This window comes from Henckelia pumila, chromosome 1 (assembly GCF_033568475.1).
Source record: "Henckelia pumila isolate YLH828 chromosome 1, ASM3356847v2, whole genome shotgun sequence".
Lineage (NCBI taxonomy): Eukaryota > Viridiplantae > Streptophyta > Magnoliopsida > Lamiales > Gesneriaceae > Henckelia > Henckelia pumila.
Window position 1 is genome coordinate 180450083 of NC_133120.1, and position 16708 is coordinate 180466790.

At 41.9% G+C, this 16708-nt stretch overlaps 1 protein-coding gene across 1 annotated transcript in view; it reads left to right on the top strand.

Annotated features, from left to right (window-relative positions):
- The window catches only part of LOC140874548 (SUPPRESSOR OF ABI3-5-like), a 19817-nt gene extending 6521 nt beyond the window's left edge, over positions 1 to 13296 (top strand). The window contains 3 exon segments of the mRNA XM_073277846.1: positions 11706 to 11867; positions 11994 to 12756; positions 12992 to 13296. Coding sequence (XP_073133947.1) covers positions 11706 to 11867; positions 11994 to 12756; positions 12992 to 13296 — 1230 coding nt within the window.
- Positions 13297 to 16708: the final 3412 nt, after the last annotated feature.

Here is a 16708-nt window from a genome sequence, read left to right on the forward strand (position 1 = left end):
CAAGGATTCACCACATACTTGCGAGTGTGGATATCCTATGCGATCTGAGGAGATATTAGTGTGACAAATCTCTGGCCAGAGTACTTGATGTGATTTAAGAAATGGTTTCTTAGTAGCACATGCGATGTCACTAATTTGATCTTCAAGATGTATTGCATAGTTATCGAATCTTGAGCGACTCTCGATATACCAATGGTTGTTGATTCGATCGGGATATATGGATGAAGGGACCGTACTGTACGCTAACCAAAATCTACTGGTTCTTGTAGGCACTATCAGTGATACCTAGGGAATCATGGGGCGATGTTGCTAGGCGCTTTACCATGATTCGTTGGGCAAGTCGGAAAGTGTTGTTCCGAGTCACAAGGAGTTGTGAGCCCACGGCTAGCTGTATCCCTGAACCATTGAGGGTCACACAGTGTAATGGAGTTTTAATCCCCGTTGAGATAGTTAAATTTAAAGAGTTAAATTTAATGAACTAAGGAGTTGGACTTCTTAAATAAGAGTAAGGGAGTAGGATTTCCTAAAATGACATAGGGATGGACATTTTTGGAAACCACTGAATTCGGATTCAGGAAAATTTATTTTGACTTTAAAATGTGCAGAAATGGTTTCTGTACACATTGGTGAAATCAGTTCATCAATCGGAGTCACGATGAATTTTATATTAATTTCTGAACGAGCGGGCTTTGCTTGTCGGGCCCCAGCTTATGACTAATGGGCCCTAAGGTGTTAGTGGCCTGCATTATAAATAAGTTATTTCAGTACAGAAATTACACAGAACAGCTCATAATTTTTGAGAAGCAAAAATCGAACCCTAGCCTCTCAAAAGTTTTCGGCCGTCCCCTCCCTGTCCTCTGCCCGAGAAATTCCGGTCTGTGATTTTGAATCGCAGTAAGGAATAGCGAATCAGATTCGTTTATTCTCTTCGCAGAAAACTTCTGATAGATTTTCTAGTGCAATCTATCAGAGGGATTAAACCTCTGTTCGTGGACCTGATTGAAGGAGTTCATCGGTTCCAGGGAGAGACAACAAGAGCAGATAAAATCTGTTGGTGTCCAATAATCTCGTTGCGAGATTTAAGGTAAAATTTAATAATTGTTATTTGAATTTTACACACACTTATAATTTAATCGTTGAATGGTTGATACCCACACCATGGAATTGTTCCATGATAAAAATTTTTAAACTTCCGCTGCACCGGGTATCAATCGTGATTGATCTGAGAGCCGAGTTTTTCCCAACAGTGGTATCAGAGCCAGGTTGCTCAGATCAAACGATTAAATTAATCAATTGTACAAAATTTTTGAGTCTCGGTTTTTGAAACAAAATATAAATAAATAAAAATTTTTTTCGGGGCAAAACCCGGGCAGCGATTGGATCGCTGCCCGGTGGGGCAGCAATTGTTGCTGCCCCGGGCGGCGCACGGCGCCGCCCAAAGGGGGCGCACGGCGCCGCCCAAGGCGGCGACCGTCGCCGCCCAGGGCGGCGCACGGCGCCGCCCAGCGCAGCGCTGGGCGCTGCGCAGGGCGCTGCGCAGGGCGGCGCTCGGCGTCGCCCAGGGCAGCGCACGGCGCCGCCCAGGGGCGGCGCCAGGCGCTGCCCTAAGGGGGCAGCCGGGCTGCCCCCGGCCCGCGCCCCGGGTGCGGGCCGGCCCGGGAGTGTCCCGGGCGGCCCGCGGGAAAAATTATATTTTTATTTAAAAATTAATTTTAATATTTAAAATTTTATTTTTGGTCCGGTCAAAAATTGTTTTTGATTGGTTCACGAGATTTCGGATCGAATTGTTCGAGTCCGTAAATTTTAAAATTGATTTTGGATAAATTTGAATTTTTGGAAAATTTTAATATTTTATCCGTAAATTGAATTTTGAAATCAATTATTTTGGTACAATTGATGATAAGATATGATCTTATGATATATTAAGTAAAATATGATTTTATTTGTAAAATTGGATTTTATAGATAAAATATGATTTTATTTGATATAGAGATAAAATATGATTTTATATGTGAAATGAGATTTTATATATAAAATATGATTTTATCTTGTTTAAATTTGAATTGCCACAGCATGTTATCCAATAAATTAATTTTGAATTAAATGTTATTGGATAAGGATGATCGATTGCCATGACCAATTTTGTAGGTGTATGTTAGGAATTTACATTTTGTTTTTATTGTTGTTGGTTTTATTAATGGGCCTGGTTTATGGCCCGATATGAATGTCATATGTAATAAAAGTGGGCTTGGTTTATAGCCCGTTCCCACCCCTAAAAATGTATCCCCTACTTGTCATTGTTATTTACTGTAAATACATTAGATTTAGTGGGAGATCAAGATTTGAAGATGGTGGGCCCAGCAGACAATGAAGACTGAAGAAATGTAAATTGGAAGCATATGTAATAGGATTGCATTTGCATACTGCATATTACCTAGGATTGGACTAAGACCCGTGATTGGCAACCACGGGTCAATTAGAAATGGAATCGATCATCCTATATAATATGTGATATTATGATTGTATGCATGTTTAGACATAAATTGCGTGAATCCGGCAATGCATGCAATAAATTAAATATGATGAGACAAATATTTTTATAATAAAAATCCCTCATTTTAAATATGATTTAAAATTTATATCAAGATTAATAAAGGAAATTTAAATATTGTTTAAATGTTCCTACCTTCCATCAACGGTCAATGTATGTGATGCTACCCGCGGATACGGTCCGGCTCATATTATTGGGGGGGCCCGTCCGTCGGAAAGCTGTACATTGGATCGACAAATGTTGTAAGTTGGGTGGAACTCCCATGGGATCGGCTCATATTATTGGGGGATCCACATGGCGACCGTCCATCACAACTTAATATTGATGGGTCATCTTGACATGTCACTTTAAACGGCGTCATATTATTGGGCCCTTATTGGACATGAGGTAAACACATGGGGGTTGCTTTGGAAGCAATTGGGCTCTACCTTTTGAGAATTATGGTTGGCTGATATTATTCGGGACCATAAGTTTGTCAATTGGACTCCATGTTCTCACTAAGGAAAAAGTTTCCCGTTTTCACTAGAGGGTGGTGAAATCGTTAAAATAGTGGGAGTGAGATTCATAAAATAAAATTCGCCAATTTTATGTCTTAGTAAATTATTTAAACAATCATCGATAATTGTCTGTTTTATCTCAGTAATCCACATTTTTCTGTTCTCCAACAAAACAAACTTATTGACGCAAACAATACAGAATGATTCCATAAGTTAAGATTGTCCTAAGTTCGGAAAAAGATTTTCTAAGTGTTAGAAAAGGCTTCTCCGAAAACAGCCCCGGCTGATGTAACTGCCGAAAGGTTGGCCGAATTAGAGAAATGGTTGGACCATGATCTCAAGGTCAAATGTTACATGCAAAATTGGACAAGTCTAAACAAGTTTGCCATCACTGCAAGAAACCCGGTAATTGGAAACGTAACTGCAAGGAATACCCCAAGCAGTTGCGAACTGCAAAGGGTATGTTTTACATTGAAATAAATGTTTTTCTTAATACTACTTCTTGGGTATTGGATACCAGATGTAGATCTCATATTTGCAATGAGTTGCAAATGATAACAAGAAGTAATAGGATAAGGATGGGTGAGACCCAGTCAAGGCTCGGGAATGGTTCCAGAGTTAAATCCATAGCTATGGGAAATATTTATTTTTTGCAGAACGGTTTTTAGTTACTTTTGATAGATGTTTTATTTGTTCCAGATTTAATTAAAACATTATTTCTGTTTCTATGCTAGATAGAGATGGTTATTCTTGCAATTTTGTGAATGAGATTTGCAATATTTACAAGAATGAATGTTTAATTGGAAATGGACAATTTGAAAACGATCTATACAACTTAAAACTAAAAGACGTTCCAATGAATTATGTTGATAAACCGGCTACAACAAACAAAAGGAAAAATGATAGTCAAAACCCGGCAAACCTATGGCACGCTAGGCTAGGTCATATTTTCTCAAGAAGGATGAACAAGCTAGTGGGAGAGGGCATGTTTGATATGTCTGATATTAATTCTCTACCTACTTGTGAATCCTGCCTAAAAGGAAAAATGACTAAATCTCCTTTTAAGGGGAAACCTGAGCGTAGTCAAAATCTGTTGGATTTGATCCATACAGATGTTTGTGGTCCATTTAGAGTAGGGACTCAACATGGCCACACCTACTTCATTACCTTTACTGATGATTATTCAAGATATGGGTATTTATATTTAATGAAATATAAGTCTGAAGCATTTGAAAAGTTCAAAGAATTCAAGGCTGAAGTAGAAAACAAGCTAGGTAAAAGTATTAAGGCACTTCGATCGGATCGAGGTGGAGAATACTTGAGTACCGAGTTTTTGGACTATCTGAAAGAGAATGGGATTCTCTCTCAGTGGACTCCTCCTATGACACCACAGCTTAATGGTGTATCGGAGCGTCGTAATCGAACTTTGTTGGACATGGTTCGATCTATGATGAGCTTCACTGAGCTTCCACCTTCGTTTTGGGGCTATGCGCTTGAAACGGCGGTATTGTTGTTGAACAACGTCCACACTAAAGCAGTGGACAAAACACCATACGAGTTATGGAATGGCAAAACTCCTAAGTATTCGTACTTGAGGATTTGGGGATGTCCTGCTTACGTGAAGCGGACAGTGGGAGATAAGTTGGATAGTCGATCCAGCTTATGTTATTTTGTAGGGTATCCGAAGAATTCAATCGGATATTATTTCTATTATCCTGCTGAAACAAAGGTGTTTGTTTCTAGGAATGCCACCTTCTTGGAGAAGGAGTTCTTATTGGATAAGAAAGGCGAGATGATGGAACTCGAAGAAGTTCGAGAAGAACCCGAAATACAAAATAACGATCCTACACCTCAGGAACCATTGCTGGACACGCCTGCACCTAGAAGATCCGAAAGGACTTCTAGACCTCCAGTTCGATATGGTCTTCTTCTTGAAGGGGATCAAGATGAACCCGACATTGGATGTGATCCAAGAAACTTCAAGGAAGCAATTTCTGATGCGGATTCGAATTTATGGCTTGAAGCTATGCAGTCAGAATTGGATTCGATGCATACAAACCAAGTTTGGTCTTTAGTAGATCCTCCCGATGGAATTGTTCCAATAGGGGTGTAAATGGATCTACAAAAGAAAGATTGGGCCTGATGGTAAGGTATTGACCTACAAGGCGCGATTGGTGGCGAAAGGTTATACTCAAAGGCAAGGAGTTGACTATGATGAAACCTTTTCACCAGTTGCTATGTTCAAGTCCATAAGAATCCTTATTGCCATAGCTGCATGGTATGACTATGAGATATGGCAAATGGATGTGAAGACTGCTTTTCTTAATGGAGACATTAAGGAAGAAATCTATATGAAGCAGCCAGAGGGGTTCACATCCATGGGAAGCGAGCATAAGGTATGCAAACTTCAGAGATCAATTTATGGTCTAAAACAAGCATCAAGAAGTTGGAACCAGAAATTTGATGAAACAATAAAAGATTTTGGTTTCATCAAGAACCCGGAGGAACCATGCGTGTACAAGAAAGTAGTTAAGGATGCTGTGACATTCTTAGTACTTTATGTTGATGACATCCTACTCATTGGGAATGATGTAGGGATGTTGCAGTCAACAAAGATATGGTTATCAGGTAGATTCTCGATGAAGGATTTGGGTGAGGCATCCTACATTCTTGGGATACAGATCTATAGAGATAGATCTAAGAGAATGATAGGACTCACACAATCAACCTACATCGACACCATATTGAAACGGTTTTCAATGGATGGGTCCAAGAGAGGACATCTACCCATGTGTCATGGAGTTTCTCTATCCAAGTCTATGTGTCCCAAGACTGATGCAGAGATAGAGAATATGACACATGTACCATATGCGTCAGCTATAGGTAGTATCATGTATGGGATGATATCTACTAGACCGGATGTAGCATTTGCTCTGAGTGTCACGAGCAGATATCAGTCTAATCCTGGTCAAATGCATTGGAAAGCCGTGAAGGACATTCTTAAGTACTTGCGAAGGACTAAGAATATGTTCATGGTTTATGGAGGACGAGAACTCAAATTGGAAGGCTATACCGACTCTAGCTTCCAAAGTGACGTGGATGACTCGAAGTCAACCTCTGGATTTGTGTTCATGCTCAATGGCGGTGCTGTCTCTTGGAAGAGTTCCAAGCAGGACACCACAGCGGATTCCACCACTGAGGCTGAATACATTGCAGCATCAGCTGCTGCTAAAGAGGCCGTTTGGATGAGGAATTTCGTCCAAGAGTTGGGCGTCATTCCTGAATTTGTTGGTCCAGTCCCGGTGTACTGCGACAACACGGGTGCCGTTGCTCAAGCAAAGGAACCAAGGTCTCATCAAAGATCCAAACACGTACTGAGGAAATACCACATCATCCGGGAGATTGTGGAAAGAGGAGACATCACTGTCGAACGAGTGGCCTCTGCAGACAATATCGCTGATCCACTTACTAAGCCCTTGCCAGGACCATTGTTTGACAAACATCGCGAAGCAATGGGTCTACGTAGTATGACTAGTTGGCTATAGGGCAAGTGGGAGATTGTAAGAGTGGGTGCCCAGTGAGCCAACTGTGTGGCTATGGGCTTTGATGACTCTTTGTATAAACAATCTTTTGTTTAATATTATTTACACTTTTATGGCAATGACTTTATATTACTTCATATTGTTATATTGTGATATACTATTGTTGTTTTGATAAAGACCTTGAATATACTATAGTGTATGTTAGATGTGGTAGAACATGGAGATGCCTATCATGAAATACATCTTATAGTCACTGTATATTCTAAAACCGTTCCTAGTCGATTGAGCCGTCCGATAATAAGGATAAGGATCGCTCGAGTTTGAGACTAGCATTTGCGATGCGGAGTACCACGTTTCATTGGTAGGGAACATGGAGATGTTCGAAGCATGCAAATGGATATTCATAGGATGAATAATCGAACTACCCTATCCGGACTTTCCAAGTGGTTATCACTTATCGAGTGGATAAAGTCCGCGGTTTTGGTTGTACACCATTAGTCCTTACGACTTGAAACATCATGGAGACTCTATATGCTAGTGCTGTGCTTTGACTCGTTTACCGACTCTATGGGGGTCATCAGGTGTCGAGATTGGGTACAGTTACGACACATATAGGAGTCAATGCATTGTTGTCAAGGATTCACCACATACTTGCGAGTGTGGATATCCTATGCGATCTGAGGAGATATTAGTGTGACAAATCTCTGGCCAGAGTACTTGATGTGATTTAAGAAATGGTTTCTTAGTAGCACATGCGATGTCACTAATTTGATCTTCAAGATGTATTGCATAGTTATCGAATCTTGAGCGACTCTCGATATACCAATGGTTGTTGATTCGATCGGGATATATGGATGAAGGGACCGTACTGTACGCTAACCAAAATCTACTGGTTCTTGTAGGCACTATCAGTGATACCTAGGGAATCATGGGGCGATGTTGCTAGGCGCTTTACCATGATTCGTTGGGCAAGTCGGAAAGTGTTGTTCCGAGTCACAAGGAGTTGTGAGCCCACGGCTAGCTGTATCCCTGAACCATTGAGGGTCACACAGTGTAATGGAGTTTTAATCCCCGTTGAGATAGTTAAATTTAAAGAGTTAAATTTAATGAACTAAGGAGTTGGACTTCTTAAATAAGAGTAAGGGAGTAGGATTTCCTAAAATGACATAGGGATGGACATTTTTGGAAACCACTGAATTCGGATTCAGGAAAATTTATTTTGACTTTAAAATGTGCAGAAATGGTTTCTGTACACATTGGTGAAATCAGTTCATCAATCGGAGTCACGATGAATTTTATATTAATTTCTGAACGAGCGGGCTTTGCTTGTCGGGCCCCAGCTTATGACTAATGGGCCCTAAGGTGTTAGTGGCCTGCATTATAAATAAGTTATTTCAGTACAGAAATTACACAGAACAGCTCATAATTTTTGAGAAGCAAAAATCGAACCCTAGCCTCTCAAAAGTTTCGGCCGTCCCCTCCCTGTCCTCTGCCCGAGAAAATTCCGGTCTGTGATTTTGAATCGCAGTAAGGAATAGCGAATCAGATTCGTTTATTCTCTTCGCAGAAAACTTCTGATAGATTTTCTAGTGCAATCTATCAGAGGGATTAAACCTCTGTTCGTGGACCTGATTGAAGGAGTTCATCGGTTCCAGGGAGAGACAACAAGAGCAGATAAAATCTGTTGGTGTCCAATAATCTCGTTGCGAGATTTAAGGTAAAATTTAATAATTGTTATTTGAATTTTACACACACAATAATTTAATCGTTGAATGGTTGATACCCACACCATGGAATTGTTCCATGATAAAAATTTTAAACTTCCGCTGCACCGGGTATCAATCGTGATTGATCTGAGAGCCGAGTTTTCCAACAGTACATTGTCCCCAATGTAAGAAAAAATGCAAAACAAAAATAAATAAAAACTAAGAATGAAAAGAAATACTCCCCTTGGGTTGCCTCCCAAGCAGCGCCTCTGTTTACAGTCGTCGGCTCGACTGTATGCTTCAGATCCTCGTGGTGGTTCATATCTAGTTTCCTTGTCCACCTTCACCCACTTGAAAAATTTTCCAGTTAATTTCGTCTCATGCTTCCTCTGCTTTGATTTCTTGGGGATTTCTTTTAATCGATCCGAAGGAAGTTTCGGCTCAGTTTTAGATTGTGACGCCTAGAATTTCCATAATTTGAGTTTTGTGCCTAAACCTATTTTAATATTCATAATTTTTAATTTTCGGTACTTAATTGCCTAAATTAGATTTAAATTTTTTATAATATTTAATTATTTTAAATTTTTGGTGTTAGTCGCTTTTAAATTTAATATTTCCCGCGCTCGTGAGCTATTTCTTTTGAATCTCTGCGAGGATTAGTATTTTAATTTTCGGACTGTCGAATCCGATCTTTCATTTTAACTCAAAAAATTCTAGCTTGTGTGTTATTTGTGCGAGCTAATTTAGAGGTTTAAAGTAGTCGCTTTGGTAATAGAATTTTTTTTAAAATTGTAATAGCATTTTTCACCTAGGTTTGGATTTAACCCTAGCTTTTAAAATTACACACACACAAACACCTTAACTCATGCACACCCTTTTTCACTCATACTCGCACAGAGCAACACCGAATCCCCTGCTCTTCAAGGTGAGCTCGGCTTCTTCAATTCTTCACGGGGACCTTCGAGCTTCGATTTCTTCCCCAGAAAGCCGTTCCATGCCCAGCTAGGTGTGAAGCTTGAGCTCGATTTCCTTTGTATCTTCCCATTCCATTCCAGTTTTGCTCTCGATCGCAGCTCCCTTTTTCTTTGGGTTCATCGATTCTTGCTTATTCTAGCTAGGCAAGATTGTGGTTCATTCCTCGCATTTTATATACGATTATTGTGCGTTGCATTTGGTGATATATGTTTCACTCCACATTTTCGATTTTTTTTTCAGAATATAGCGTGCCCTATGTTTCTATTTCCTCACGGCCGATGGTTTCTGTTTTGATGTTGTTATAAATGGTGGCATGATGATCATATGTGTAGTTAAATCGTTTTGGAGGCCTTGATATGCAATAGGGTTTATGTTTAGCACATTTTCGAAAATTTCAGTATTCGTGGCTTTCTTGTTTTGATTTTTTTTTTGTTGTGTTGATGGATTGATTGGTTTGGTGATTTAGGAGCTACCACGGGTGATATGCAGTTCACGTGGTAACAATAGAATGAGTCGGATATGATTTGAGATTGGGAGAGGGGCTGTTCGAATTTTGGCAGTAACTTAAGGTCTGTTTTTGGGTTGCCCGGGAATGAGCATTAGCGAGGGGTTATGGCGATTGTTAAGGGGTTTTTGGATGAGCCTAGAGGTTGGCATTGATGCTAGAGAGTGACTGGAGGATCGAGGGACAAATTGATAGGCTTTGAATCGGATTTGAGGAGGTAATGTGGAGCAGATTTTGGTGACATTTATGGACTGCCCAGAATGTGAGTTCCTAACAGGGTTAGAGGCTGAAATCGGAGAAGGTCTCGGGGCTGGTGGACGCTTTAGGGAGTTAGGGAAATGACGTTTCGAGCAGAATTCAATTTGGATGAGTTTTCCCTAAGTTTTAAGCCTTGAGACTAAAGAGGGGCAGAATTTTAGGCAAACAGATTTCTGTTCGGGTTTGAGCTTTTAAGTCAAGGATAAAAACAGACTTGGGTTAAGGGTAGGGTACTGGGATAAACTTAAGAGGTTAGGGAAGTGATACTTCAAGCAGAATCTCTTTTGGACAAGTTTTGAGTGAGATATAAAGTGTGTCGGGTGTACCTTTCCTTTTACCTAAGTGCTTTAACCATGGTTTAGAATCTCACCCTTGGTACTTCCCTAAATCATCATTCCAGTCATTCACCATCGAGTCCTTTGCATGTTAATTGAGTCAATATTTTTCGTGGACATTACATCTACATGTGCATGCTGAGTCTCAAATTCAATAAAGGAAAGAAATATTTTGAACAAAGTGAGATGGTTGTGACTACATATTCATGTGTTCGTGTGGGGCTGAAAGACGTTTTGGCCTCCCTTACCAAATCATTATGGGTTTCCTTACCTTAGCATGTGTTCGTGTGGGGTCAGATCTATTCTGGTCTCCCTTACCAATATAGGGCAAGATCGGGTTGGGTTTCATCTCGACCTCCTTGCGGCATTGTGCACTATAGCCATGATCATGATCGAAATCACAGAGTCACAATTCATGGATCTAAGTTCACTCAAAATTCATATGACCATGTTCTAGTACATTTTATGCTATTCATTGAGTTATTTGACTTAGTCTTGCACATGTCATATTCATGCATTTATTCTTTATACATGTTCATTACTTTTAAGTTCAGGGGCACTAACGATTATTTTGTTACACACTATTTTAAAATATGTGTGTGCTTGTACCTATGTAGTACTCGGTATCCCCCCCCCCCCCCCCATAGTCTTTCTAGGTCATTTAAACTCACCCCACTTCTTCCTACTTTCAGGTGAGGACGAGTATCAGTGGAAAGAGGGGCAGGATCCCCTGAGTGAGGTTCCCGGAGGCGCAGGCCTGTGACCGTGGCTCCATTTATTTTCCGCTGTGTCTTTTCAGTTTGAGTGTCTGTAATAAATTATATTTTTACTTTCTCATTTTATTTGGTAGCAGGATGTGTTTCCCTGCATAAGAACATTTGTCATGTATCGCTTTTACTTATGGTTGTCTGGTGGGGTACTCAGCTGTCATGTTACTTTGTTTTTGGAACTTGTTGGAATGTTTGGGAGGTTTTATTTAAAATATTTTGAACTGCTGTCTGCGTTTGGTGGTTTGTTCTATAAACAAATGGGTCATGCCAAAATTTTTAGTAAATTTTTGAAAACCCGCGTATTATTCTCTTATATTTATTTGAGTAGTAGTAGCTATTCGTTTCAGTTGGTATCAGAGCACGGTCTTGGTTTGGTCTATGCCTACTACCGGTTGCCGAAACTCAAAGGGATCTCGCCTCAAAGTCTGTAAGATTTAAGTGCATTTATTACTATTTGTTTAAGACCATTTCCGCTAATCCTTATAATTTTCGAGCTTGTAAAATTTTAAGGAAAATCTTTTTCTAAGGCATGAAATTTGAATGTGGGAATTTGAACTTGCGTACAGATGACCACTCGTCGTGGACGTGCTCTGCAGCCACCGCATCCTCCACCGCCTCCTCCACCGCCGCCACCTCCTCCTCCGCCACCTCCACCAGCTGCGGATGTTGGGACGCAGGTGCTAGCAGGCTTAGCTCGTATCCTAGAGCGACATGTGGACGCTCCAAGGGTTTGACTTGGGACTGTTTATGAGCAGTTTAGGAAGATGAATCCGAAGGACTTTGCTGACACCACTGATCCACTGGTAGCATAGGGATGAATCCGTTTGCTTGAGGTGATCTTCCGCTATATGCAGTTGGGAGATCCGGATCGAGTCCGTTGTGCTGTCTTCCACCTCCAGGACGATGCTGCCCTCTGGTGGGAGGGAGTTGAGAAGACAGTGGACACGGCTACCATGCCTAGGGCTGAGTTTAGGAGACTTTTCTTTGAAAAGTATTTCACTGCGGATGTGAGGGCCCTTTTGAAGATAGAGTTTTTGAGCCTGCGTCAGGGAGACCTATCAGTGGCTGAGTTTGTGGTGAAATTTGAGCGAGGTTGCCACTTTATGCCTTTGATTGGGGACGATGAGGCGAAGAAGTTCCAGCACTTTATAGTTGGGCTACGACCCACTATCCGTCGAGATGTACTCATGGCGGAGCCATCTGATTATGCTTCAGCGCTCAGACGAGCTTTGAGGTCTGAGCAGACTTTGAAGGACATCAGCGCTGAGGCGCAGAGTAAGAGGCCGCTACCATCTCATGGTTCACAGCAGCAGCGTCAGCAGGGACCCTTTAGACCTCAGAGGCATCCAGCCCATAGGCCCCAGGGACATCATGTTCAGCGACCCCAGGGCCAGCAGGCACCGAGACCCGCTCCTCACAAGACTGGGGAGAAGCCTGTATGCTCGAAATGCCATCGTGCTCATCATGGACAGTGTCTGGTAGGTGCCGGAGTTTGTTATCGATGCAAGAAGCCAGGACACATGGTTTCAGATTGTCCATTGCGCGCCATGCCGAATCAGGGGAGGGTGTTTGTGATGCAGGCCGAGGAGGCCGATCCTGATACCACGCTCATCACAGGTAATATTTAGAGCACTTAATTAAGGGTGATTTAATTGATTCATAGATGCAATTTTCGATTTTGAGCTTTTTGTTTTGGGAATGAGGACTTGTTTTAGGTTGCATGCTTCGCGTTAATTGGTCGTGTTGAAATAGATAATTTTGAGTATGGAATTTGTTGGCTTAGAATGAACCTAAGTAGGACTTGCCTTATTTGCTTTCAATCTTTCCGTGGTTGTAATCACCTTTAATGCAGGTAGAATTTTAGTAGTCGGTGTGGCCACTAGAGCCTTGTTAGACTCAGGGGCTACTCATTCTTTCATATCGAAGGATTTTACCCGCAAGCGGAGCATTGAGTGCGAGGATCTGATTGGTGGATTCACAGTGACCATCCCATCAGGAGAAGAACTGTCCACTAGGATAATGGTGAGGAATCTTGAACTTTTGTTGCAAGGGCAATCACTAGTTGCAGACTTGATAGTATTGCCCATGCCTGAGTTCGACTTGATTCTCGGGATGGATTGGATGACGAAGAACGCAGTGGTGATCGACTTTCAGTAGAGGTCAGTGTTGGTCAGACCAGAGGGAGAAGAACCGTTTCAGTTTGAGGCTACTAAGGGTATGAGGAAGACGCAGATCATATCTTTTATGCAAGCTAAGCAGATGGTGCATGAAGGATGTGAGGCGTTCTTAGTCAGCTTATCATTGACAGAGTTGCCAGTGCATCCAAATATTTCAGATGTGGACATTTTTAGGAATTTTGAGGACGTTTTCCCAGACGATGTTGCGGGCATTCTGCCTATTAGAGAAGTGGAGTTCTCCATCGACTTGGTGCCCGGTACTGTGCCAATTTCTAAGGCACCATACATATTGGCTCCTACAGAAATGAAGGATTTAAAAGAGCAGATTCAAGAGTTGCTTGATAAGGGTTTCATACGCCCTAGTTTCTCTCCATGGGGTGCACCGGTACTTTTTGTGAAGAAGAAGGACGGAAGCTTAAGGCTGTGTATAGACTATCGGGAATTGAATGGGGTGACAGTGAAGAACAAGTACCCACTGCCCAGGATTGAGGACCTTTTTGATCAGTTGCAAGGAGCCTCTGTGTTTTCGAAGATTGACCTTTGATCCGGTTATCATCAGCTGAGGGTGAAAGAATCGGATGTGTTCAAGACAGCTTTTAGGACTCGTTACGGTCACTACGAGTTCCTTGTGATGCCGTTCGGGTTGACGAACGTGCCAGCGGTCTTCATGGATCTTATGAACCGCGTGTTCCAGCCGTTCTTGGACCAATTTGTCATCGTCTTCATTGACGATATCCTCATTTATTCCAAGGATAGAGAGGATTATTCGCAACATTTGAGGACTGTTCTAGAGGTACTCCGAGAGCGGAAACTGTTTGCTAAGTTTGAAAAATGCGAGTTTTGGTTGGAGAGAGTAGCATTCTTTGGCCATGTCATTTCCGAGAGAGGTGTTGAGGTGGACCCCTCCAAAGTTCAAGCAGTGAAGGAGTGGTCAGTACCTAAAAACGCCTCGGAGATTTGCAGTTTTCTTGGACTAGCTGGTTATTACATAAAGTTTATCAAGGGCTTTTCATCCATTGCAGTGCCCTTGACAGCATTAACCAAGAAGAATGCTAGGTTTGTTTGGAGTTTCGAGTGTCAAATGAGCTTTGATGTATTAAAGGAAGCTCTTACGACAACACCAGTATTGGCTATGCCATCGGGGCAAGGTGATTTCGTGGTTTACACGGACGCTTCCAAGTTGGGATTGAGAGCAATTCTTATGCAGTGTGATAGGGTTATTGCTTATGCTTCTAGGCAGTTGAAGGAGCATGAGAAGAATTATCCTCCACATGATCTGGAGTTAGCGGCAATAGTGTTCGCTCTAAAGATTTGGAGACACTATCTTTATGGAGAAAATTGCAAGATATTCACGGACCATAAGAGTCTCAAATACTTCTTCACCCAGAAGGAAGAATATGAGGCAATGGAGATGGCTAGAGTTGGTGAAAGACTACGATTGTGAGATCAGTTACCACCCGGGTAAGGCTAATGTGGTCGCAGATGCGTTGAGCCGGAAGACGGCAGTGATTGCTTCCATGACAGTGGCTAGACCGTTGCGGGATGAGATTTAGAGATTCGAATTGGAGTTCTATGCTGAGGATAGGGCTCCTAGATTGTCAATCTTGTCAGTACAGACCACATTGTTTGACCGTATCAGAGTTGCTCAAGCAGATGATGAGCAGTTGAGAAAGTGGAGACAGAGAGCTGAGGAGAAAGACAGTGGTTTGTATTCTGTAGTAGATGGGATTGTGAAGTTCAGATATCGATTTTGGGTTCCCGCAGGTGACTCTCTACGAGCTACTATCATGGCAGAGGCGCACACATCACCATACTCTATCCACCCAGGTAGTACGAAGATGTACGAGGACCTTCAGCGGTTGTATTGGTGGCCGGACATGAAGCGTGACATCGCCTGATTTGTGTCAGAATTCCTGACATGCCAGCAGGTCAAGGCGGAGCATCAGAGACCTGTAGGATTACTTAAGCCACTCTCTATTCCAGAGTGGAAATGGGAGAATATTACTATGGATTTCGTTGTTGGATTGCCAAGGACAGTGAGGATTTCGAATGCTATTTGGGTTATAGTAGACCGAGTCACAAAGTCGGTGCACTTTTTGCCAATAAGGAAGACCTTCACGATGACGCAGTATGCGGAGTTGTATATCCGAAAGATAGTCAGACTACATGGTATCCCTGTTTCCATAGTGTCTGATAGAGATCCACGGTTTACTTCAACTTTTTGGAAGAGTCTTCACTTAGCTTTGGGGACGAAGCTTTTGCATAGCGCTGCCTTTCACCCGCAGACAGATGGACAGTTTGAGAGGGTGATTCAGATCATAGAGGATCTTTTGAGGGCTTGTGCCATTGACTTTCAAGACAGTTGGGAGTCGAGACTACCATTGGTGTAATTTGCTTATAACAACAGCTTTCAAGCCACCATTGGTATGACGCCTTACGAGGCACTCTATGGGAGACCGTGTAGATCTCGGGTATTGTGGACCGAGATTGGGGAGAGGTCAGAGTTGGGACCAGAGATTGTTCAGCAGACTACCGAAGTTGTAGCAAAGATCCGTAACAGGATGAGGACTTCACAGAGTCGGCAGAAGAGTTATGCGGATCACAGGAGGAGAGACTTGGAATTCTCGGTGGGAGATCACGTGTTCATCCGAGTAGAACCGTTGAAGGGAGTTATGAGATTTGGGAAGAAAGGAAAACTGGCACCGAGATTCATAGGACCTTTCGAGATATTGGATAGAGTAGGGGCATTGGCTTATAGAGTGACCTTGCCGCCTAACCTTGATGGAGTCCATAATGTCTTCCATGTGTCGATGCTGAGGAAGTACATCTTGAACCCGTCCCATGTGCTCAGTTTGGAACCACTTCAGCTATCTCCTCACATGATCTATGAGGAGAGGCCCATTCGGATTTTGGATAGACAGGAGAGAAGACTCTGTAACAAGTCGATTCCAATGATCAAGGTGAGATGGCAGAACCATTCGGATGAAGAGGTCACTTGGGAAGCAGAAGCAGATATCAGAGCTCGCTATCCAAAACTATTTGGTGAGTCTCAAATTTCGAAGACGAAATTCTTTACTAGGGAGGCAGGAACTGTGACGCCTAGAATTTCCATAATTTGAGTTTTGTGCCTAAACCTGTTTTAATATTCATAATTTTTAATTTTCTGTACTTAATTGCATAAATCAGATTTAAATTTTTTACAATATTTAATTATTTTAAATTTTTGGTGTTAGTCGCTTTTAAATTTAATATTTCTCGCGCTCGTGAGCTATTTCTTTTAAATCTCTGTGAGGATTAGTATTTTAATTTCCGGACTGTCGAATCCGATCTTTCATTTTAACTCAGAAAATTCTAGCTTGTGTGTTATTTGTGCGAGCTAATTTAGAGGTTTA